Here is a 24,025-nt window from a genome sequence, read left to right as displayed (position 1 = left end):
TGCTTTGTAGGCTGTTTCTGTAAAAATGCGTATTTACACTCACACACTACATATTTTTCTCTCCTTCCCAGTAGATTTCATTGTCATTGTTATTTTCATTGTCTACCTGTGAATAACCACCATATCCACAATGACTAAAATTGCAACCGTGAAGTCACAAAGAGTCTATCTCATACAATATTGTTTTCTAACAGGTATGAGCTTTGGATGCTGTTGATCAGTAGATCGAAGGCATGCATGCTCTTGACATCATGATAGCTTGTAAAGTGCGGTCCTGACCTCAGCTCTGTTCTATTCCAGTCCTATCCAAACGTTCGCTCACAGAAAGACAACGACAGATGAACTTCTGTAATCTCAGCGCCGAGGTTCGCATTACTGTTGGTACTGGGCGTTCACCGACCTCGCTGACGATAGAAAAATCCACGTACACAGAGAACAACACGTGACTGGACATTAAAGGGAGACCGTGGGTCATGTGCCAACACGACCCATTCATCAATGCCATGAGAGTGAGAAACGGCGTTCCAGCTACAGACGATCGCAGCCGAGGTCTCGCGAATCTCCGCGGAAACTTGGCAGGACGTGAAGAGGCTGGTGACGATCAAACATTGTACCCGCATGCTCTGAGGCCATTTGTCTGCTCGATACCCGGAGTACGCCGTGCTATCAGAGGCCTTGGTTTCAAAGAACCAAAGGTTATTAAACGTGTGCATTCTATGAGGTCATTAACACCGGGGCAGCGAAACAGTGTCCGAGTCCAAAAGCTGGTGGCGCATGCGTCTTTGTCGAAGGGGTAGGTCCACCTTTTATTTACCCATTGCGAAAGGTCTTTAGGATGTTGCAAGAACAAGCAATGAACAGAATTTCTTGATGTCCTAAAGCTTCTGAGGTTTATATAATCCGTTTGGTCTTCTCTTTAATATCAGTGTCCAAGACATTCCCGTGTTCTATGTAGCGCGTGTGTAATGGTTTTCTGTTGGCATGAAGACGACACTCGTCCTGCTGTTGATTAGAACCATCACCTTTGTTTGTCAGGCAACCGTTTTTTTATTGACACAACCCTCTGAACACACCAGCTTACTAATTACAACTGGTAGATTAATTGCCAGGACTATGGTTTGACAGCCAGGTCACGACTTGCGAATTACGAGACGGTGTTGTGAGCACAATTCTCCACCATCCCTGTTGATACTAAGTGTTTATTTACTTGCCTTGTCTTGACTTTTTATAAGTCGAAACAATCTAAATACTTCTATGTTAAATAAATGCATCTATATCCTTAATATGCTAGCTTAAAATTTGATTTTAAAAAATCACAAATTTGTGACACTATTTAATTCAGTCATAGTAACTCAAAGATAATACATGTTTACAAACTGTTTCGGAATATTGTATTTACTTCTAGTAAAGAGAACGTAGAAAATATAATGTGTTGGTCACATCACCTCTCTCTTTGATGACAGGGATGTATATGAAAAACTATATATCTATAAATGAGAGCAATTCCAATCCTATTCACACCATTTCTTGTCCGCCTTTACAGTATATATTTGATAAATATACTTGCTTTTTCAGGGTAATCGCAAATCTGTAGCTACTTAGTAATTAAACCGCATTTGCACTACTTACATTGTCATTATGTTATTTACTGACTGTCTTGTGCGTGTGTACAGAAAGACAATATGAAACAGAAGGATATCTGCTCCTAAGGTGTCTTTTAATAAAGATAATAAAGAATCAAAAGAAGACATTTAAATATTAAGCAGCATTAACAAAATATTAAGCAAACCCTCACATTTAACAATGAATAAATTTTTTTAGCCTTAAGTGAATAAACTTCGGATGTCCTAAGAGACCAAACATTTCTTTTGTTAGCAGCTAATAGGTTTCGGGCTGTGACTGTTTGTACAGGGATTGAAATCGAACCTAAACCTGCTGAAGATTGTTTTCACCGGCTGCATGCGATGTGCAGCATCCACACATTCTCCATCAACACGAGCGAGCAGGTGAAGGCAGTGGGAGCCTGCAGCCACGTGGTCCCGTGACCTGGCGACCCGTGAGGACAGGTATTCACAGGCCTTCACCACAGTCTATTTGCAGCTTCTGTTGATGAAATGTTTGTCACACGTGCACTTTTACACTTTCTCGGGTTTCTCGTTGTGGTATCAACACCTGTGACACGATACCTGTAGCGAGGCAGTGAAGTGTGGCGAGAAAAGTGATCAGCTTGTGACAGTTTTCGCTTTGGTAGTCAATCGAGCATGAAGAGATTCTCTCGAGCAGATAATAAAAAGCCGTTCTCCGGAGTCAGATCATCTAATGAGATGTTGTCACACCTGGAACTGTAATGTGATATCCTAAACAGCTTCCTGCGTTCACACCTGGAATGTTACAAAAGATATTGCGCCTGGATTGCTGAGAAGAGGAAAAACCATTCCTGTAAGTTTGCACTTACAATTTTATGACAAAACATTGGAAAAAATATTGACACTTCTGAGTTAAAGGGAAGGGAGCGAGGCAAAGACTAGACAACTACTAACGATACCCAGAGACGATAGGACAAAAATGTTCTTTTATAAAAGTAAGATAAAGGTTTGAATAATGGATAGCATGGGTTCATAAATCTGCAACAATTACTAAACAAGCAATATTTTAAAGCACACTATTGCACATCTTGTGTTTGTAGAAGAATAGAATGGTGGAGAGACTGATCGGATGACGAAACGGGCGCGCGCACACATATTTTTTTCGTTTGTTTCTGCCTCGTTCGCATTTTTTTTTCACGTGCCTCAGTTTCCTTTTGTATTTGGCAAATGTCGGATAAGGTGGTACACAAACAGACCGGAAACTGTTCCCGCTTTCTGACTCCATTTGCACGCAGTATGCACGGCAAGGAGTTCGACAAAGCCCGAGTCAATCAGATCGCAAGCGATCGTCAACGAGTATCGTGTTACATCAGAACAGAAGAGTCTGATTCGCATCTCTGACCAGCCACTCGTGCGCGACTTGCTGTTTTTGTCAGTTGTCTTTGTACATGCGCAGTCGGGGGTGTAGGTTGAAAGATATTCAGGAACATAATGTACATATTGATCTCCAATGCCGACACAGATCGACACGCCGCATCCCTGCTTGAGTATTTCCTTGCAAGTTTGATGCGAGTTTACATGCTGAACTTTCTAGAAGTTACAAATAAAAACACTGCTGTGTCGAGGTGTCTGTGTATTGGAGAAGCTGTAAAGATAGCAGTTACATTAAGCACCACGCATGTCTGTTGCCCTCACGTGCTCTTAACGTCTTTGTGTTGTTTTCCAGAGAAACACGATGACATTGGAAACCTTCCAGAAGAAAACTCAGCACGACAAAATATGTAATCAATATGGATATTCCCTTATCTTTGAAACTTTTATCGTTAGAAAATAACTAATCGGACTTTGTACACGAAGTAATCAAATCTTTGATCTTTGGGATTGTAAAGATGACTTCTGGATGGATCTTTGCAAGTGATATGGGAATAAAAATATCAAAAAACTACAAGAAGGATTATGTACCTGTTCTGAGGCGAGAATATGGTGACTACGTATTCTTCCATGATTATCTACATGTATTTGAGGGAGTAGTGGACAAATCTGTGGCAAGTGCCGGGTAAGTGTAGACAAGCATCTATCTGTACAAAGGAGAGTACAAGCCGAACATAGGAGTTGCACGACTCATTTTCACAAACGGGGATGTCAGGCGGGTGTAGACGAGTTTAGAAGGATCTACTTTTCCATCCGCTAAAAGAACTTACATCACATTAGAAAAAAACCTTTTAAAAATCTGACCATCCTTGGCGAGATGAGTCTCCAGACATTAAACCATACCAGCAACTGGACGGAAGCGGAAGTGGTGGACTACCTTAACAGGCTGAGCCTTCAGGCCTGGACGAATAGGATGCCTGTGGTACTCTACCTCAGCATTCTCATGGCAGTTGGCATCCTTGACAACATCTTCACTTTCCTCGTCTACCATCGCCGCTATCGGCCCAGCAGCACGCGAGTCTTCGTGATGTCCATGAGCCTGTGCGACCTGCTGGTGAATGTGGTGGGAATCCCTCTACAGATCACCACCATCAGATACGCCTACAACTCCTTCGACCTCACCGTGTGCCGCATGTTCTACGTTTTCGCCACTATCCCTACCCAGGCATCGGGCTTCTACCTGATCCTGGTGGCCTACGACCGCTACCGCCACATCTGCCATCCTTTCTCCAGACAACTCAGCGCTGGTCAGACCTGGCGCCTCGTGGCTGCAGCCTCCGTGCTGGCTCTGGTTCTCTTCCTGCCATTCACGCCCTTCTACGGGTGGCACAGCGTGGACTCTCCGCTACCTGGGGTAAAAGCCGTTATGTGCTGGATACACGACCCTTTCCGATCAACCGTGTATCCAAAGGTCTACACTGCCGTCGTTGCCTTGACCTTTTTTCTGGGCGTGATCTTCATAACTGTGTTTTACCTCCTGATCGGAGTTCACGTTTTCCAGCACCAGCTGAAAATGAAGAGGATATGGTCGAATCAGAAAGACAACAGGAGGAAAGGTGATGGAAAGGCAACTGCCAACATCTGCAAGACAGAGCGACAGGCTCGTCCAAGTCCCGGAGGCCGTAGAGAGCAGACCTCGGAGCAGCTGAAACAGGTTTCAGCATCAACCATATCAATCATCCTGATGACCTCCACTTCCAGTGGTGTTGCAGGTGGTGTAGTAGACGATGTAGCTGTCGTAGACAGTTATGAACGAAGGAGATTCGATGTCAACGAGATCCTCCAACCACCAACGAACCCCTGTGAAAGGAGTGGCAGACCTGCGTCGGGAGGATGCGATGGGAGTGAGATGGACAGGACAAGATCACAGATGGTTGATAAGGAGGGTAAGGTCGCTAGGCGGAGGAACCTGTCCAGGGAGGGGCAATGCTTGAACAAGAATGGCGCCATTCGTTCCAGAACTACACTTATAATGGCCATAGTGACAGGCTTCTACATCGCGAACTGGTTGCCCCATCTGTTAATGAGGTTGGAATGCATGCTTTGTATTTTTCCCTGTAGTACGTTTTCTTATTTTCGTAGAGTTCTCACGTGTAATTCTTAGCGGTTCTCATTCTCAATAATCTATCTTTTGTTGAAATCTTATTTGCTACAGTTCTCGAATTCTTCAAACGTTTATCACTTACTTGTTACTTAATTTTAATAAACATTTCAAAAACACTGAAATTTTAATATAAAGAATTTCTACGTTTAACACATCTGACACAACACGTATGTGTGTTCTTGAAACACAATTGCAGCTTTACTTGAAACAAAACCAAATGAAAAACATTCCTCAAATAGTCCTACTTTTGGAAAGCAAGACTCGAAGTTTTTCTTTACACCTGGCAGTAGTTTCTTTTTCTTTCTATTTCGCTAAAAGCGAGAAGGGAATTTGTAGCCATAGACGGTAAGACAAACAAGGCAGAGAAATATCCCATAATAATAACAATAACCCTACATGTATTTTACAACTGCAATTGTAACTATTAGGCAAAGAAGCAAGACATTTTTATCATAAGACAGATAACTCATATAAAACATAAAGGAGTAGAGAGTTTCTCTGTGTAATTATATTGAACTTGATGAAACTATCACCATTTGTGAATTTTTCTTGCTTTATATCATTAGGTGACTGTTTTGAGAGAATGTTTCTCTGTAGTGATGACTGATAAACGATCAACGATCAAAGGAGAGTTAAAGGTGAGAAAGAATTTGCCCGACCCCTTTCTCATTCAACGTAAAACTACAAAGTATACTGTCGTTACTCTTCTTTCATTTTTTGTATTTCATCACCTCCTTTTTCTTGTCTCACTACCCCTCTCTATCTCTCACTTACATAGATTTTAGGGTGTTTTTTTTTAATTCTTTGCATTTTTACATTCTTGATGTTGTTACTGAATTGCAATTCATAGATGATTTTTATTTGGCAGAAGTTATCGTCTGAAACTAATCTTCTTTTTTTTCCCCTAGACTCACCAGCGACTCCCCCTCCAACATGTGCGATCACTTCACCGACTGCGGCCTCAACATGCACGGCCTGACCCTACGGTCGTACTACATCAACAGCGCCGTCAACGCCTTTGTCTACTGCTTCTGCAGCCCCAAGTTTCGCCAGCAGTGTCGTCTGCTTCTGGCGAGAAAACCGCGGGTGTGACTAATGGAAATTACTCTGACACTGGAACTAGGGAAATCAACGGATTTCTCCCCATTTTAACAGACAATGCGACAAGAACGAGTCCCCATTCATCACCAGTCATCCGAGGACCAGAACAGTTGCCATAGCAATTTAATCAGAGTGTGAATTGGGCTGTGACTAATTCTCTTGAATCATAGAATGCAAGATTTACGAGTACGAAATGTATTAGAGCAAACAAAAGAACCGCTTAATATGTTTCTATACTGTACAGTTTGTTACAGTTTTTATCTTCATGTTGTTATTCTACTTTATTAGGTTTCTCTTCTTTTATCATATATTTGCTATCGTGATGTGCTCATCTTCAAGACTAAATTTTGTCAGTGTGCTGGATTTAGTCTGAAATGTCCAGTAGTTGTTTGTTAACTGAAACATATAAACAACACCAGCACCTTTTAGCAGTAATGGAATGCAATTTGCAATATGTTAGTGAAATAATGAATTCTAAAGAGAGGACTATCCTTAACCTGAAATCCTTAACCACACTGGCCGTTCTTTGTCCGAAGTTTTAATTACTTACCTGGACTTCAAAATGTTTTGATGGTGCGATGTAATTTTCGTAATGAGGGCACTTCGTTTACCTAGGTGTTTACATCCATCTTTTCTTTTCATCTCATTATATTCGTTAGTTTGGTATAGCAATGTTGCTTGTAAATAGCCACGAGCACGCTTACCTTTTGACCCCCGGTGAGCGTTTATTGCGCATGCGCTGAATGTTGGACTCAAGACCCTCACTACATTAAATAAGTTTTCTGTGTTTTTCGTGTGTTTGTGTGTTGCTTTCAATAACGAAAATGAAAGTACATGTGAAATACGTTTTTTCTCTCTCTTCCCCTCTCTCTCTCTCACACACACACATACACACACATACACGCATACACACACACACATACACAAGCACAAACATGTCGATGTCCTCCAAGTACAAAAGAGCCACCAAAACAAAGAGAGCTCATTGTTCCTTTACATTTCGAGTTTCCTGTTAGAGATGTTTTGGAATCGATCAGGAAAGATAAGCAAACATGGCGAGAATCATTATCTCCCTTTCTCGGTGTTATCATTAGTTTTAATTTCAACAGTTTCATGAGAGGGAAGATTGGTACCGTGGTGAAGAGCTCTTGTAAACATGAGCTATTTCTTTACTAAATGTAACAAAGTCGTAATTGGAAGTTCCCAAAACAAAACAGACTCTTGTGCCAAGGACAGAAATTTGTCTTTGCTCACATACCCTACAGACATGCAGTTAGGAGTAAAAGTGAGGAGTAAAATAGTGATAATCAAGGCAGTGTATGTTTATCTAACAACAAACTTGACAAGGGCCTAAAAGCACTGTTCATCACGGAGAAGCGACAGAAGATTAGTACCCATGATGCAGAGCCTTACGGGTGTCGACCAAATGAAACCTCTCGCCCAAAACCGATGTGTCAGAATGCGGTGGTGACATCTTGAGCTGCGCAAAGTCTGATAAAATGTCGGACGTTTCCTTCTGTGCACCGTGCCGGGACATTTCGCTCGTTTTTGATGACGATAATGAGGCCTTAAAGTAAACTCATTGTCTGTGTTTTGCTAAGGAACTTTCCTTGGTCCATCAACACCAGCAAGTTTTGAAAATAAACTTTTTAACATTCTTCAGCATGTTTGGTCTGCCACAAACAATTGATCAGATGATCGAGTTTCTCAGTGCTAATGGGACAGTAAGCTGTGCTCCGTGTTCGATTAGTCAAATAAAGCTGCTTCAGAAAACTTTTGCGTAAATATTTTCTCCCCCTCTCTGCCGTGCTTGCTACCCACAATGCAATACCTTCCCTCTACGCGTGTTTGTGTGCGTTTCTTACTCGGGTTGAGCTGAAAACCACACATTGATTTCTAAAACGTGAGGGATTAGCATCCTACGGGTTTGTTTTTGTTGTTTTTTTGTTTTGTTTTGTTTTGTTTGTTTTTGGTGGGGTTTTTTTTGTTTTTGTTTTTTTGTTTTGTTTTGTTTTGTTTGTTTGTTTTTTTTTTTTTTTTGAAAAGGAGGAATCTCAACCAAATAAGCATCAGACTGAACACGGCTGCAACTAATGAGAGAGTTGGGATTAGAAAATAGGTAAATGAGGCCTATATTTTGATCATTGTGACCCCTAGTAGCTTAATCTCTTTTGGTCAGGAAGTTTTTTTTATTCAAAGGAATTGTGTGAAATGAGAAAGGATAACTGTTTTTAGACAAAATCAGGTGTGTTTTTATTTCAAACTTTCAGATAAAAATCTGACTATGAAAATAACTTTGATCTTAGAGAAAATGGATTTTACTTACACATAAATTTAGTTTTCACATGTAAAACATTTCCGTCCTTCTTCGCAAAAAAGATAAAAAGTAAAATCTTCCGAAATCGATTCTGAAAATAAACGTGTTTTGTGTTGCTTTGATTGACACTTCTTGATATGAATCATTCAACAACATTTAAAAAAATAATGTTCCATCTCTTTACATTTTCAAAATAATTTAAAACATTGTCAGTTTTTAGGTTTCGTGATTTCCTTGAAAGCTTGCATTGGAAAAAATTGCTTATACAAATAGAACTCCAAACTTTCTTTACCAGCACGTTTCAACAACTTCAATCTGTGGCAATACCATATCCTCAATATTTACACGACTGATAAATCTGTACACAAAAGTTCTGTATAAAAAATCCTCTCTGTCGTTAAGGCACGTTGGTCTGTACACGGGTGCGCTATGTAAAACACTGACGACACCATTGGCTAAGATGTGGGCCAATCAGCTAAGCTATAAGATGCTTTGAATATTTGAAATAATTTTAACATTATCGTTGTTTTTCCCTTGTTTTTCGATTAAGAGTTTTATAAACCACCATAATCTCTCAGGTCCAGATATTAAAGTATGTTAAAATTTCTTAGCGCCTAACATCACAAACTACTTCTATGAAACACTTAGTGTCAACAATCATGAGATTGGAAACACTGATTATCTATTGTTATGCAGGAATATTTGTTGTCATTGAGAGCTGTTCTCATATTCCAGCAGCAGACCCACTGAGTGGTTTGTTTATTTGTAATTCCTCAGTTGGAATTCTGGGATTAAAACATTGAGGTTGTTCAATGATTCGAACATTGTTGTTTGATTCTGAATCATTCGTTAAAAAAGTATCTATGTTTATGTCTGATGTGGGTAGTATTATGCAGTTTCCAGCCAGGTTTTGATGTCGTCCAAGTACTTGCTTATCCATTGTATATTGAGCGTCGTCTGCTCCAACACTTGTCGGAATGTAGTCTCAGCGATTGTTACATCATTGTCGTTCATAAACTGGCGGACCTGCAACGTACAAAGAGTTTTCTTCAGGAAAGTCTTTTAAATAATATGGAATTTATGAAATTAAAGACCTTTTTTAGACCTACAGATGCTGCAAAATTTGTCAAATGTGAGATTTATAAGTGTTCCTCTTTAACACGTCGTTCTCAAAAAATTATTCGAAGGTCTTTTTCGTTTTTACCTAAAAGCACTCAGCTCATTCGCGAAAAGTTATGACAGCATATAAACATAAATATTAAGATTAATGTCGTTAAATTCAGGACCGTTAACTACACTGATTTACATCCGCAAGATGTGACTTACGTCTTTAAGCTGGTGTTCGGTATTAAAGTGCTGAGTCAGGTACAAGATCATTCTCCCAAGTTGAAGGCGTTGAGCTGAAAATTAAATACTTTTTTCAATACGAGTTATTTGATAAAAACTAAGTATACTTATCAGAAAAGCATACTTTTCAAGAAATTAAATACAGGAATGAAAAATACAATTATCTTTTACTTTAACTCTTTTCGCTTTTTTACTCTTTTGCTAATTGAAAACTTTCGCTGACTTTTACAATGTTCCGCGTTTTCTCGTCAAACGCGAGATACTGGTTCCTTAACACTTTCTGTTTTATGTACAATGCACACGTCAGTCAGTTGTAATAGCGACACGGTTCACCCTCCCTTGCTTTTCCCTCGAAGAAGTGCGAAACAAATCGCACAGTTTCCCACACAGAACACTGACATTTCTACAGAGGAATATTACAAACAGGACGAAAGTTATACTTACGTTTTGGACAGATACTAAGTTCTCTTTCAGGAATGTCCAGGCCTGGTCCTGCCGGAGGGGTTAGCTGAGACTGCCTCCAGGGCTGCCCTCACGTCCTGCGGCTTGATGACGAGAACCAGGGTCAGCCTCATAAACCTGGACAGCAACTCTCAAACGTAACTTCCAGGTGTTGAGGTCAGTTTCAATAAAAGTTTATTAAGTTTTCGCGAGAGTATAATGTCAAATAAGTGTTTAAAATATAAATTACATGCACACAATAAATAAATATTTGTCATGTTATGGCGCATGCACAGGTTCCCTGTTTCTTGGCGCAAATGTCCCCATTTTAAACTATTTATAAACCGAAATACCTACATGTTCTTATTGTCACAGTTTAAAAAGTCTTTGACCGAAAACAAGAATGGTACAAAGATACGGGACAGTGATAGTACCTGTGTATAAGCCACGGGTCCCTGGTGCACGCCAACCCTCTCTGTAGGTTGGACCTCTCAGAGGAGGACGAAGTATACTTGTACAGTTCCAAGAGAAATCCCAGTCCTCCTGGGTTCCGTAACGGATTCCGTTGCAGTAGATAATGTATCGTAGGTCGACGTTAATTCTGCAAAAGAGAAAAATTTTTTCTTCTTTGCAACTGTATTTCTGTTAAAGGCTTAATAAAAGGTTATGTTTTGAAAATATCGATACTGCCTCCCCAATTTCCAGAACCAAACTTTTTTTAGGATTTTACTTTTTCATAAATGAGGCTGCTAAACCTGAATACTGTTAATAATGCAATTAATCTTACATATGAAACGAAGAGTATTGACATATTTAAAATATGTATAGAAAGCACAACAGTGCATCCAGATGACTGCATGTGTTAGAAAACCACTCTAGCTGTCTCTGGATATAAGCTTTTCTAGCAGACACGTTCTACCCAACTTCATCCATAAAATATTGAGATTCATCGACAAAACATGTTCTATTAAACGTTTTATATTAGAAGTTTTTTGCTCTGACAAAGGAAATGATGTGTGGATTCATTTTGTCCTTAAAATCGACGGCAAGATTGTGTGAGTACTTTGACAAACACACCCGACAGTAACCAGGAATTCTTTGGAGGAGAAGAATTATTGAAATAATTGTAGCTTATAAATGTGTGTGTGTGTGTGTTAGTAGGAAGGTTTATATCTTATAAGCTTATTATAACTTTCTCTTCTTCACAACTTTTGCAAACTTTCAAAGTTTTTCCCGTACTTGTTGTCCGTAGGGTTTTGTCTGTATTCAGCGAACTTCGTGGTTGCCATGATCTTGCACTGCTCAATGCCGTAGTCGCATGCATAGGATGTGATTCGTTGTTGTTGAAACTGAGAAAAGAAGAAACAAGATTTTATGAAATACAAAGAACATCTTTGAATTTTAATAACCTAATGTCACACGCATTCGAGTTAAACAGAATGATAATCTACTTGGAGACATCATGTAGTTCGTATCGAAATCCCGAGTAAAAGTGACATGTCTCATCCGAAGTTAATTGAATTTTGATAGTCAAAAGTAGTACGTTTTAGAATAATTTCTTACAAAATAATTTTTATTTGATCAGGTACAGGGTACATGTGCAAATAATACATTTTTTCAGGAATAATGGAAAAGTGAAAGGTGGTTTTATGTCACAAGTAATTTTTTCAAACTATGTTTGCAATCAAGCATTACACTGCAACACATATTCTGAATCACAATAATGGCTATATGTCAAATTATACTTTTGCACAAGTCACTTCTAATGTAAACTCAAAAAGCGACCAACATGCAAGTTAGGACAACAAGTAATAAGACACATACATGTTTATTGGCGTTTCGTCGGTTATATTTGTGTTCTCGATCTTGAGGAAAGTATCGTTGACCAGGTCCTTCATAAATTTCTGTCGAAAGCAAATGAAGAGAGAAGTTGCAAGTAAACACTAAATATTATTATTGCCACATTGAATAAGCGAGAATAAAGTTAACAGGGCATGTATTTGAATTATTAAAATTAGCATTAGTCTTACCGTTTAATGATTTTTAAGCAGGAGAGTCGTCAGCTTTAATATTTCTATTAAAAGGAAAGCAATGACCAAGGATAGCTGTTGCGCAGGTCGGCGTACCTGGGTGGTGGTAGGGGGGGTGTAGGAATTACCTCCCTTAGTCATCAACATAGAAGCACTTTGTTCTGTGCAGACAGTCCTTAGCACAGGTACAGCCAATAGTAACGAGGCAGGACAAGCGGCGACAGGACGAGTCAGAGGAAACCAGCGACACTCACCTGGAACTTTCCATAAAGCTCAGTTGTGCTGAGCATCAAGTCGAGATAAGTCAGCTCACTGGTTATCGCCCTCCAAGGGACGTAGTCATCGTCATTCCTCAGGAAATTGATTGTCTGCAGTGCGATGCTCATGTTCAGATCGCCTTTCCTGCAAAGTGATAATATAATGATAATGATGTATGTTAGTCTCTCTCACAAACACGTATAAACAAATATCGAAATTAGAAAAGGAAAAAACAAACGGCGCTGTGTGTATTTGTATGCAGGCCTACTACCCTCAGGTACATGAACTCTGAAGCTTGGGTTTTGTTAGTGATATATAAAAGTTTATTAATTTGCTACAGACTGGCCTTGAGGTCCGAGTTATCTCGACCTAGAGCTGTAAATATTTTCTTACGCTCAAATGTGTAACTATGTGCTCAGTGGACAAACATACTTTGCCAGACTCCATGCATCGTTGATTATTTGGGCTCTGTTGATTGGGTGAATGACCTGCAAAATTTAAAAAACATGGAATTTTCACATTATTGATTTGGCGAAGAGAAATGGTAGACCCGATTCTGTAAGTGTGTGGGTGTTTGTTTATCTAATCATGTCGAGAACGAGAGCGAAAAAAACAGAATATTATAGTTCCAACACATAAACTTAGTTGTTTAATTTTTGTAGTTTGCATAACCAAGACAATACACAAAAATACAAACATGAAAATAATTTGAGAACTAAACAAAGGAATCTTGAGTCTTTGATACTTGTGTGCCCTCTCAATCTGATGAAAAAGAGTATGGCCTATTAAGAGCACTAAACGAACACTGGAATTCGGACGTGCTGAGTAACATCATATGAGAGAAGGTATAAGGAATAATTGTGATGCTGTTTTCCATTTTATAATGTATGTAAAGTGAACTCTGACAACAACAATCACGACACGGATAAAAATATGAAGCTCTCTCGATTTTTTATACCGACTTATATAAACGTTACGATACTTGATAATTAACCTTTGAACCTAGAATGTACTACCTTAGAACATAAAAGAATATAATTAATCGCTGAATGAGATCGATCTGATACTAGTACGAGTATGGGGCAGGGAGAGGGAAGTGCTTGGGTCCTGGGATCCGGGCTGTGAGGGTGGATAGAAGGTGGGGTGATGCAATATATTACAATACTGAATATCAACGGTACGGCCACCTAGGTACCCACAATAATGGGTAGCTCCGATAGAGGGCATTGATATCAACCAAGCGTGGATAGAGATTTAACGGCATCAGACGACCAAGCGGGAGTACTTAGTTTTGCCTATCGGAAGGGAAGGTGAAAGACCCAGAAGCAACGGGTGGGTTAAGGTCGAACATCTGCGGAAGGCGGTCAGATCAACACGAATGTAATGTGGAACGCATCACCTGAGTATGCGAGGGAGAAATCAGGGAAGCGCACAATGACTGACAATAGCATAAGGGAGACTGGACGTAGCAAAGTTGACAGGGTCAGAGGCAGTTGCAGGAATAAAAATAATACGTCACAGAGTTGGGTAAAGGGGCGGTCCAAGACAATAATAGCGGCCGGTGGATAAAATGCTTGATTATAGGTGTCGCGGGGTAGTAGGTCAACATTTACAGCAGGGGGAGTCTTGCCCCCCGCTGTGATGAGGCGTGGATCATTATGTCCATCAGCGACAACGAATTTGTTGTGCAACACGAGACTGAGCTTGTGTTGGCAGTTTCAATTCCGGTTAGAAAACAGTGCTTTCCTGTTTTTGTTTTATAGATTTTACATTATGACAGTATGTAACTCTGACTGACAATAAAGACACAAAAATAAAAATAATTCAAAGACAATAATAGCTCATTATCTTGCCACCGTCCATCCAAAACAAATTCCGGGAAATAGTCGAGGGTGGCAACATGAGGAGAGAATCCATAATTTGGAAAACTTTAGGTAAAATTCGTTTTTCCACAAACTGTCGGTAAAGGCAGGGTTAGCGAAATAACAAGGTGGACAGATACGAGTTGAGGTTGTATTAGTCACCGGACTGTCTAATTTTTTAACCTATTAGTAATTAAAATGTATTGTTTTATAAATACAAGTCAGTGGAATGTATAATGTTCTATGTCTTACAAAAATATAACTAGTTCAGCGTCACAACCAAGATTTAAATCGGTATATATGCTTTAAAAGTATCGAACTCAGTTAAAGAGTTACAACATAATTTCAGTTGGGGTTCTCTCGTAATGTTTGACTTCAACTTACAGAAGGATCATTACTGAGCTGCTCAATGATCTTCATCCACATCTCGTCTTCATAATTCACACGGAAATAACCGTACTGCTGCGCGTTGACAATCAACCACGTAGTCGTAGGAGGGACATTAATGGTTACTGCACAGAAACATGACATGCATCAATGAAGACTTCAAAAATGAAGCTGCACAAATCAGACAAGAGCATGTATTAAAAGTCTAAGACATGAATTCAATATCCCGTTGTCTGAGCATCGATTGTGACAAAAAACTTAATTCATTGACTCCACGTGAAATCATCAAGCTCTCTTAATGAACTTTGGTAACTGTTCTTGCCGGTAAGGTGACAATCCAATCATAAAAATTACTTTAGATTTCAAAAGGTATGAGTATGGACAGGACTACACAAAATGAGGCATGTCTAAAGAGAAATTTTTGTGAACTGTAACTAAAAAAGCCATACTACTAAATGCCTTACTCTCAGGTGTGCTGCGATAAAACCATATAAGGTTTTGCTTCCCCACATTAAAATTTGGGTTTACGCTGGTCACAATGGTCACAGGGATGTCCCACTTGTATCTGAAATCAGTCCAAACAGATCTGACTTTAAAGTCCAGAAAACGTCCAAACTGTTAATTACAAATTTGTCTAAGCTTGGCTCAGGTTTTCCCTGGACACAAAAACAAAGAAAACAAAAGATACCTCAAGACGGACACAGCACACAAAAGGACAGACGGCCTAACAGATAATTCAAAATGCGGAAGAAACATTTCCAAATTTGCAACTGCATGTCTTACCCATATTCTCCTTCGTCCGAGGTGCCATCAGTGGAAGTCACGAATCTTTCCTGAGTCAGTACAATTTTATCGGTTCCGTTCCTCTTGACAGAGACAACCGGGTAGCCCATCTGTGTCACCCAAGGGTCCATTAGGGTTTGCCATGTTAAGGCCCAGGTTGTGACTGGATGAATACTGAAATTAATACCAAACATTGAATCACAATGAGTTGTGCACAGCTCAGGGTTGGAGCAGCGGTTTTAATGGACAATCCTGATGCTGACACTGTTCTCTAGTAGTATCCTCCTCTCTCTCAACAAACCTCTATCAAGATTTCTTTATCCGTATAATCTAGTTATGATGTTAGCGATGCTATAAAATCTTTTTTGACTGACAATGCTTGCGAATTGCGTGTTTTAGACCAAAAACCGATGTGGTTGACCTGTTAATATCTGCCTTTTCATCGTCTAAAAGTAGACCATTTTCTATCATTTGAAGCAAATGCATCCTTTTTTGAAGATGTAGTGCTCTCTTTTCTGATCTTTGAATAGCAATCCCTTGAAAGCTATAATGAGAAAAGGGTTATACCAGCGGTTCTCAACATGTGGGGCGCGACCCCCTGGGGGGTCGCGACGTGCCTACAAGGGGGTCGCGAAGGTGGTCCCTTTTTAAAAAGTTTTCTTATACCGGTATTAGTGAAATTAGTTTAGATTGTGTAACCGAGTGGTGCAGGCGATCAAACTCCAAATCTCTTGATCTCCATATTCAAGTACACTGTCTCGGGGCAATGCAGTGACTTCACTTCCAAAACTCAAAGACACAATCCCCCTCTCAACAAGTTAAGCCTCCAATCTCCCTCCTCTGCATTTTGCCCTCTCTTCTCCCCCCACTTCTCATCGCTGACTCCCTCTCCCTTCCAGTCACACCTCTCTCTTTATTCTTAAAAACATCTAAAAGGCACGCATTCAGGAAACGTCATCATTCACAGCCTTTCGCCTCGCAACGTGGCACTGCTCAGTCCTAGTACTCTAGGTCCCTGACAGAAGGCCATGACCAGACAGTGCCGGGGTGGGGGCTTAAGAACGACCGATGGACTGCTGCTAACCGGCAATATTTATCGGACATATATTTTGAGAAGCTGAAACGTTTGGTGAATATTTCTGTGCAAGGGAAAGACACCACCATATTACAACAACTACAAGATGAATGCTTTCGTCCGAAAAATGTCGTTGTGGACGCACAAAGATACGCCAAAGAAAAATATTTTTGATATGTTTCCGTGCTTGTAAGTGCAAGGCTGACACTTGAATCTTTGATCAGGTGAAGAAGGTAATTATTGCCCAATTCTCAACGGACTGCAAGAAAGGTTTCAGCTATTACGTTTCGCTGAATTGATGTTGAATAAAGTAACGACTTGGATTTCGTAATCCATTTCTGGCTGATCCTAGCACAAGCGTGCTGTCCACGGAAGAAGAAGAGCAGCTCATCGACCTTTTCGAGTGACCAATCCTGAAAATGGTCTTCCACCAAACACCAGTGACAACATTCCTGGATCTAGCGTCAACGGTGAATATCCTCTCCTTTCTGAGAAAGCAATGAAAGACAAATTCTTCTGCCATTCTTCAACTTCGTATATGTGTGAGCAAGGATTTTCAAGCATTGGCAGCACATGAAGTCTCACTGATACAGAAGTCGTGTGGACGCACAGAGCTGAAAAGCTGCGAATAGCAGTGGGTACGAACATCGCACACAGGTTCGCTTCTCTATGCAACAGCAAGCAGGCTCAACCTTCTCATTAATCAAAGTGAGTGTCCAATAAAAATAATATTTATTAGTACGCAGAATTTTGCTTTAGTAAAATTTCATTAAACAGTTATACTTTTGCAGATACGAACTTTGTCCTCTTTCCGTTGTTGATTTCCTCGACGCGGCGTTTCGAGGTTAGCTAAGGCTCCCCCCCCCCCGCTCTTCACCGACCTCGCTGGCTAAGGGGGGTCGCGGGAACGTACGGTGTTCGTCAGGGGGGTCGTCACATGTAAAAGGTTGAGAACCGCTGGGTTATACGCTATATCACGATGATGGTTAAGATGGCATGCACAAGTTTTTTTTTAAGTCGGTTATAAGGATCCTAGTGACAGTATCATTGATGTGAGCATACGTTTTCTAAGCAATAGGCAACCACAAAGGATCCGGTGTGCCAAATCCTAACCCGAGGGAGCAGTGTTTGATTCCTTGTCATGTCAGAAAAAGAATTTATCCTTTAATCCACTCTATCATTACCCTTTCATCCACTCTAGAGTTACCTCATCCAGGGCGTTCCACAGGTCGTCGTGGTCTGCTACGTCGTACTGTCGGTTACGAAGGTAAACCTGGAGGCAACCAGCGATTGATTAGCATGTATAAACAGGACATAATCCCATAAGTGCTATTGTAAATACACGTTTTGAAAGTTGCATATAATAATTTACGAAGAAAATAAAAGTTGTGATTTTTCATACTGAGAAATAAAAACAGTTTTGCTTTTTGCAAAGTCTCACGCGATACATCGCAATGGAAAAGACGTATTGGAGATGAAAGAACAAAAAGCAAGTCAGTCAAATAAAATCTTCTCTTTCTTTATTCCTTTCTTTCTCTTTTTTTCTTATGCTTTTTCTCTTTTATTTTTTAATTATTTTTTTACACTTACATTCAGAGCGCCGTAGAATTCGTTTTCCCATCATAAAATACATCATGCGCACAATGGCGGAACCCTAAGCAGAAGAACGAAAAATACATGCAGAAAAGGAAAAGTGCACACGAAACTTTTACTGCATTACTTGGAAACGATTTTTCATAAGCGACACAAGGCTGATTATTGATAGTCTAAGTTTAAATAGATGTTTCCTAACCAAGATTAAAACCTGCTTGAAAAAGCCATCTGTGAGGTACAAAGTACGTCTGAAAAAATAACTGGAATGAGTGAATTCTCTACTTTGTTATAAGTGATGCTGTCAAAGATGGCTTGGATTTCATCCGGGCTTTCGACATCAGCTGTCAGCGGATGTGACGACAATAAACTGTCGGACGCCAGTGTGCTGTGCAGCGATTGGACAATGAACTGCTCCGTCTGCAAAGTATCGTGGGACATGCACTTCACTTGCTGGATGGAGTTACTCCCCCCAAAAAACACCTCTTTTTCGATGACATTTTTCTACTGCCGGAGAAAATATTGATTTGTTCAGGCTTTATTTTTATAAAACCACTAAAAGTTTTGTTTTTTCTGTAACTTTCTAAAACACTCTAAAAATAACGCTGTTTTAGTAATGTTCTTCACGAAGCTTTAGAAGTTCATGACGAAAAAAAGTGGACACGTAAAGAGCAAGTGCTAACATAATCCCTGAACTACCCCGCGAACTAGATTTTGGAATCACTAAAGGCTGAAGAACTTACATTGCGTCTGTTTGGATCCAGCTGATCGACAATGTGGTAATCGAAGAAAGAAGCAAAAGCCTCATTGAGCCACAGCCAGTTCCACCATCTTGGCGACACAATGTTCTTCCCAAACCACTGCAGCATACACAAACATTGTGTTAGTCGATGACACTTGTTAATGTGATTTATATCAGAATTGTTTAATCTGCGAATAAACAAATACTCTTATTTCTGATTTTAGCCTAAAACAAATCAAAATGAATCAAGACCAATGAAAATTTGATGAGTTTGTCGGAAATGTAATCAAAAGTAATATACTGCAGCGTATCTACACCAGATTAACTGTAAATCACTTCATATCATGCAGTAGTCTGATGAGAGGGAAGATACTTTACAATTTTTTCTGACCCTCAGTGTGTACAAAACAGTGATAGTGTCTCACCATGTGCGCAAGCTCGTGGCTATAAATAGAACTTACCATCCAGTCTGGTTTTTTTGGAGGCAGTCGAGAGGTTGTGGGTGTATAACAGCGTCTCCCTGTAGGTGATTAGTCCCCAGTTCTCCATCGCCCCAGACAGGAAGTTGGGATGGCATGTCGAATATCTGCATACAACAAAGTATAATGTCTCGTCTGAGTATACCAAACTTGTCAATGCAAAGGATGCTTTGAAAATACAAAGACAAAAGTGGATAGCTTTCTTTAACTTTACATACTATAACAATGAAATTACCGGAAAATAAAATGGACATCATTTCAAGCATTTTGTTAATCATATTCTAGGTAACATAGGTGACATTATACAAAGTGATAGGCAGAACAGCTAAAAAAAAAACAACCAAACAAAGAAAACCGAAGGTAGAGAGGAGTGTAGGGTAAAGGTTGCCAAGCCAGCATTTTTGTTTTCTATAAGTTACACGCAGACTCTACTTGCACAAAGAAACTTTCAATGCTAACTTTCATAAAGCTGTCACAAATCTCTGTGAAAACAAGAAATCATCAGTGCTATGAAGATAGAATGCTCGTTGACCCTTGTGGCAGTTGATCTTGTTTGCTTGTAAAATTGCATGCTCGCCTGTCTTCAGATTTGTTTGTATGGTGTAGAAAGAAAGGAATAAAATCTGTATTGTTCCCCAAATCTGTGCAAACACTCAGACAAACGCACCTAGCTTAGGCATGGCGTAAGAGGGGTCGAACTTATCCTCCAACCATTCCATTTCATGTACGCCCCATTGCTGAGCAAGCTGCCCCTCCAGGTAAGCATTAGGACGCGCGCATGTTCTGTACTGGAAAACAGCACGTGCAAAATAGTATGTCATTTTCTGTCATAAAACACAGCAACATAAGGCACTATAGAAATGTTCGAGTATTTCTCCTGCAATTTCTTCAATGAATACTGATCAGAAAACCGTATGCTCTATATCTGCAACACGTTTATGTAAATTAAAAACCTTTTTCATATTTTTCGATTGACTTCGTTCTGTTTGTATAAATAGACAATGAAAGATACCCTTAGGCTCAACTAATTTCCATCACAGTTGTTATAGAGTGTAAAAGCAATGACATTTAATTAATAGCAGTCTCGAGCAGTAGTCCATATACAATTCCCCTTCCTCAAAGGAAAAACATAATATACCAGATAGGTTTTTGTTTTAACTATGCTAAAACAGTTTTATGGCAGCATCGTGAAATATCCTTTGTTTTTAGACTGTATTATATTTAAATGAAAGTAAATATTAAATATAGATTTACAGTAAGGCCATGCTTTGTAGTGTCTTGAAGGCATCTAAAGTCGGATACGATAAAGGCCAGGAGGTATGTAGATGTATTTAATGTTGTTCTGAAGATATCGGCGACATAGCCATTCGATCTGTAACACAAACATATATTTGTATAAAACACATGGACAAGTAAGAAAATATAGAGGGATACAAACAAACGAAGATATAAAAAAAAAGTGGTCTGCACTAAATTTTAGCTACATTTTTGTGACTTCTCAGTAATAAACTTGTCCATGCAAGTTACACGGCAACCACAAAACGTGTATTACATCTTTTTATGTCATGAAATAATTTAATTCATTTTAGCACCTACACTCTCACATTACACCCAACAACACACTTATTAACAGACATCATCATCACCATCATCACCATCATCACCATCATCTCAACCATATCAATCATATCAATCATCATCATCATCATCATCATCATCAATCAGATCAAATCATCATCATCATCATCATCATCTAGATCAATCATCAATCATCATCAATCAATCATCAATCAATCATCAATCATCATCAATCATCATCAATCATCATCATCATCATCGAAGAACGCAAGAAATTATTTGATTTTAGTTTTAATTATATAAAAATAATTCCCCAAGACAAGAAGTCAAAAGGGCAGCAGACGCTTAAAAATATCTACAACAGACATTTTAAAAAAACAGCTCCATTTAGAGTAAGTTGCCTGAGTAGAAAAAAAAAACTTTCAGACACTAAATTCAACAGAAAAAAATCCAGAAATCCTATCATGACCGTCAGCACCCACACTACATGACCGTCAGCAAACAGCAACTTGCACTGTCTAGGAAGCAAAAAGAGAACAGACGTAAGACTCTAGGACAGATTGTAGAGAGTAACTTACACTGGTACACTGTCCAATCTGCTCGTTGTTTGACCTGGAGTTGTACGTCCTGCCGTTGTACTGGTCACGTCGCACGAGTGTTGTGTTGAAGGTGGCCTTAAGGGCCGGCTCGTCAAAACACGGGAAGGCTCGACGTGCATAGGGGGCCTCGAACTTGGTAGTCGCCATGTACCTGAGTAAAACACGTGTACACACGTAGTACAATGACACACACACACACGCCCCACCCACAAACACATGCACATACCATCAGATGCCATTCCCCATACCACTAAGGTCTGATACATTTCATACGCTGGTATCTAAGAATCTGTGCATGGAATTTTTTATTTATTTATTCACACGCTCAGACAAGTAAGTGCAACGACAGATTAAAAGCAAACTAAAATGTGTGTATATTTACATGCATGTATTAAAACAGGTTTGGAATGAATGTGTCTACTAAACTGAAGAAGCATAAGCAATTATTTGCAGCACTGAGAACAATGTAGCATCGCCTTTACAAAAGCGTGTAGTAATATGTATATGTATGTAATGTTTAAAACTCGCTAGTTACTCAGCAATACGTCTCTGAAAGCGTTAGGTTAATTAAAACTTTCTCTCTTTCCTGTCAAGATTGACCGTTACTCACGAGACACTTACACAGTCTGGCCGTTTGTCGGTGTAGGAAGCGTAGTACAGACCCACACCATCGCCTAGAAGACGGCCAGAAAACTCCATGGATAAAATGTATCTCCCCCCGGTAGTCAATCCACCGGTTAGATGGAACGTCAGGAAATGGCGGGGCTCGTCATACGTTACTTCCTTGATCCATGACGTCATGTCCGCTCCACTGCTGTCCGCGAGTCTGGCTGAGCTGCTGATGCGGTCCACGTCCAGGCGGTAGGCGTGCAGGGTGATGCTGCTGGTGGCGTTGACGCACTCGATGTCGATGCTGACAGAGCCGTTGAAGGTGAAGCTGCTGGGGTCGTCTCCATAGATTTCAGGCTGTAGTCGCAGGTTGTAGTGACGAGGAATGATGGAGGTTGGAAGCCTGTAGTCGAGGCGAGTGGACGGGGGGGGGCTGACAAACAGAAATGAACTGTCCAATGAACTGTGGTAGTCACGCAATACACAGCTGTGTTATGCTAGTAACACAATATGTAACTGTGTCGGGGTAGAAACAAAGCAAAAAATTGTTTGTGTTACTGACTGCAGGCTAGTCGAGCGTATGCTCATTACGGTGGTGTTCGAGATACAGGCGTAGATGAGATGCCTATTCACCAAGAACATTTACTATCAATGTGAGTTTGTAAGATCGCGGCCCTTTGATGCGATGTGTGAGCGAGTTTCGAGCCTGGCATTTATAGTCATGACAACAGAAATACTGAATAAATTAAAAGTTCAGCCATGAAAGTTTAACACATTGTTCAATAGCCCATTGCATCCTCTCGCTGAAAATAAAACCAGCTACACTCTAACGTTCTTTTTATAAGATATACCTTTCTATATTATCTTTATATAACATGTAAAGTTTGTTAGATATAAGTTTTTAGAGTAAGATCTGTCACTTAAGACCTTTAGTTACAGTCAGAAGGGATGTCTGAGGTAAGAAGTCTACCTTTGGAATCCAGCCATTCCTTGATAGTCTGGAGATTATTCTGAAGAAATCTCATGTTGGTCAATGTCGCCTGCTCAGCCGACTGCAGCTGTGTTGTGATGCCAGACACATCGTATGTATCTCGCAAAAATTGGATCTGAAACATGTATTTGGTTTTGCTTCTCAGAAAATATATGAATAAGCACACAGCCTTTAGAATTTTTTATGAAGCGGGTTTTGTTTTGTAAGCTCCCATATTTAACTCTTTTTCCCGCTTCCAAACGCTAGTTTAGCTAACTCTGATATCTATTTTGTTTGAAAAAAAGCAAAAAAGCAAGCCTCGAAGGACTCTTATCACCACCTGGATCTTCTTTTCCATTTCTTCTCTGTGCTATCCACAGCTAATCCTGAAATTGTTATCTAGAGCAGAAGACTTGCGAGCTACGATCATACGGTGACTGTTCTCGGGTGAACGACTGGTATTTGACTGTTGTTAACAATTTTCTGACTGTTCACCAAGATACTTTATCAAGCGCGTGCCATGTGCATATTGAATTAATTTACCAGGTAGCTAACCTGCTACATGCTTCGTCGCTCAACTGTTATTTATGTTGTTACTTTATCATACTCACCAGCGCTAAGTGGTAATTGGTGTGGAAATGTTGAGTCACAGTCCGAACCATAGAGCCAAGGGCACTGGCGGAGAATCTGTTGGGGTTAAAATTAAATCAGACTCAGCTTGCATCATCAATCATTT

General features: G+C 39.9%; 2 protein-coding genes and 1 long non-coding RNA gene across 4 annotated transcripts in view; all 3 read right to left on the bottom strand.

Annotated features, from left to right (window-relative positions):
* Window positions 1–8,450: 8,450 nt before the first annotated feature.
* LOC112558037 lies at window positions 8,451–9,939 on the bottom strand. Its single transcript, XR_003098057.1, has 2 exons — window positions 9,866–9,939; window positions 8,451–9,565 (listed from the first exon to the last, which is right to left on the bottom strand). It is a non-coding gene; the product is annotated as an uncharacterized LOC112558037 (long non-coding RNA).
* Window positions 9,940–10,339: 400 nt separating this feature from the next.
* On the bottom strand, window positions 10,340–19,173 carry LOC112558034 (aminopeptidase N-like). Its single transcript, XM_025228222.1, has 13 exons — window positions 19,056–19,173; window positions 18,598–18,732; window positions 18,313–18,376; window positions 17,930–17,995; window positions 15,648–15,821; window positions 15,329–15,429; window positions 14,862–14,989; window positions 13,048–13,103; window positions 12,612–12,759; window positions 12,152–12,231; window positions 11,567–11,676; window positions 10,762–10,928; window positions 10,340–10,465 (listed from the first exon to the last, which is right to left on the bottom strand). The coding sequence occupies exons 4-12, from the start codon at window positions 17,932–17,934 to the stop codon at window positions 10,819–10,821; spliced, it is 912 nt and encodes a 303-aa protein (XP_025084007.1). The 5' UTR covers window positions 17,935–17,995; window positions 18,313–18,376; window positions 18,598–18,732; window positions 19,056–19,173; the 3' UTR covers window positions 10,340–10,465; window positions 10,762–10,818.
* A 1,032-nt stretch (window positions 19,174–20,205) lies between these two features.
* LOC112558027 (putative aminopeptidase-2) overlaps window positions 20,206–24,025 on the bottom strand; it is a 40,715-nt gene continuing 36,895 nt past the window's right edge. The window contains exons 63-68 of one of the 2 annotated variants that reach the window (XM_025228212.1): window positions 23,901–23,976; window positions 23,290–23,425; window positions 22,332–22,747; window positions 21,690–21,861; window positions 20,788–20,905; window positions 20,206–20,321 (exon numbers count right to left, since the gene is read on the bottom strand). In XM_025228212.1, coding sequence (XP_025083997.1) covers window positions 21,802–21,861; window positions 22,332–22,747; window positions 23,290–23,425; window positions 23,901–23,976 — 688 coding nt within the window. In that variant the 3' untranslated portion in view covers window positions 20,206–20,321; window positions 20,788–20,905; window positions 21,690–21,801. Of the gene's footprint in view, window positions 20,322–20,787; window positions 20,906–21,689; window positions 21,862–22,331; window positions 22,753–23,289; window positions 23,426–23,900; window positions 23,977–24,025 lie in introns of those variants that run through there. The other variant, XM_025228213.1, reaches the window with a different exon arrangement.

The sequence above is a fragment of the Pomacea canaliculata genome, linkage group LG2 (assembly GCF_003073045.1).
Source record: "Pomacea canaliculata isolate SZHN2017 linkage group LG2, ASM307304v1, whole genome shotgun sequence".
Lineage (NCBI taxonomy): Eukaryota > Metazoa > Mollusca > Gastropoda > Architaenioglossa > Ampullariidae > Pomacea > Pomacea canaliculata.
Note: the sequence above shows the minus strand (reverse complement) of the source record. Positions and strands in the feature narration are given on the sequence as shown.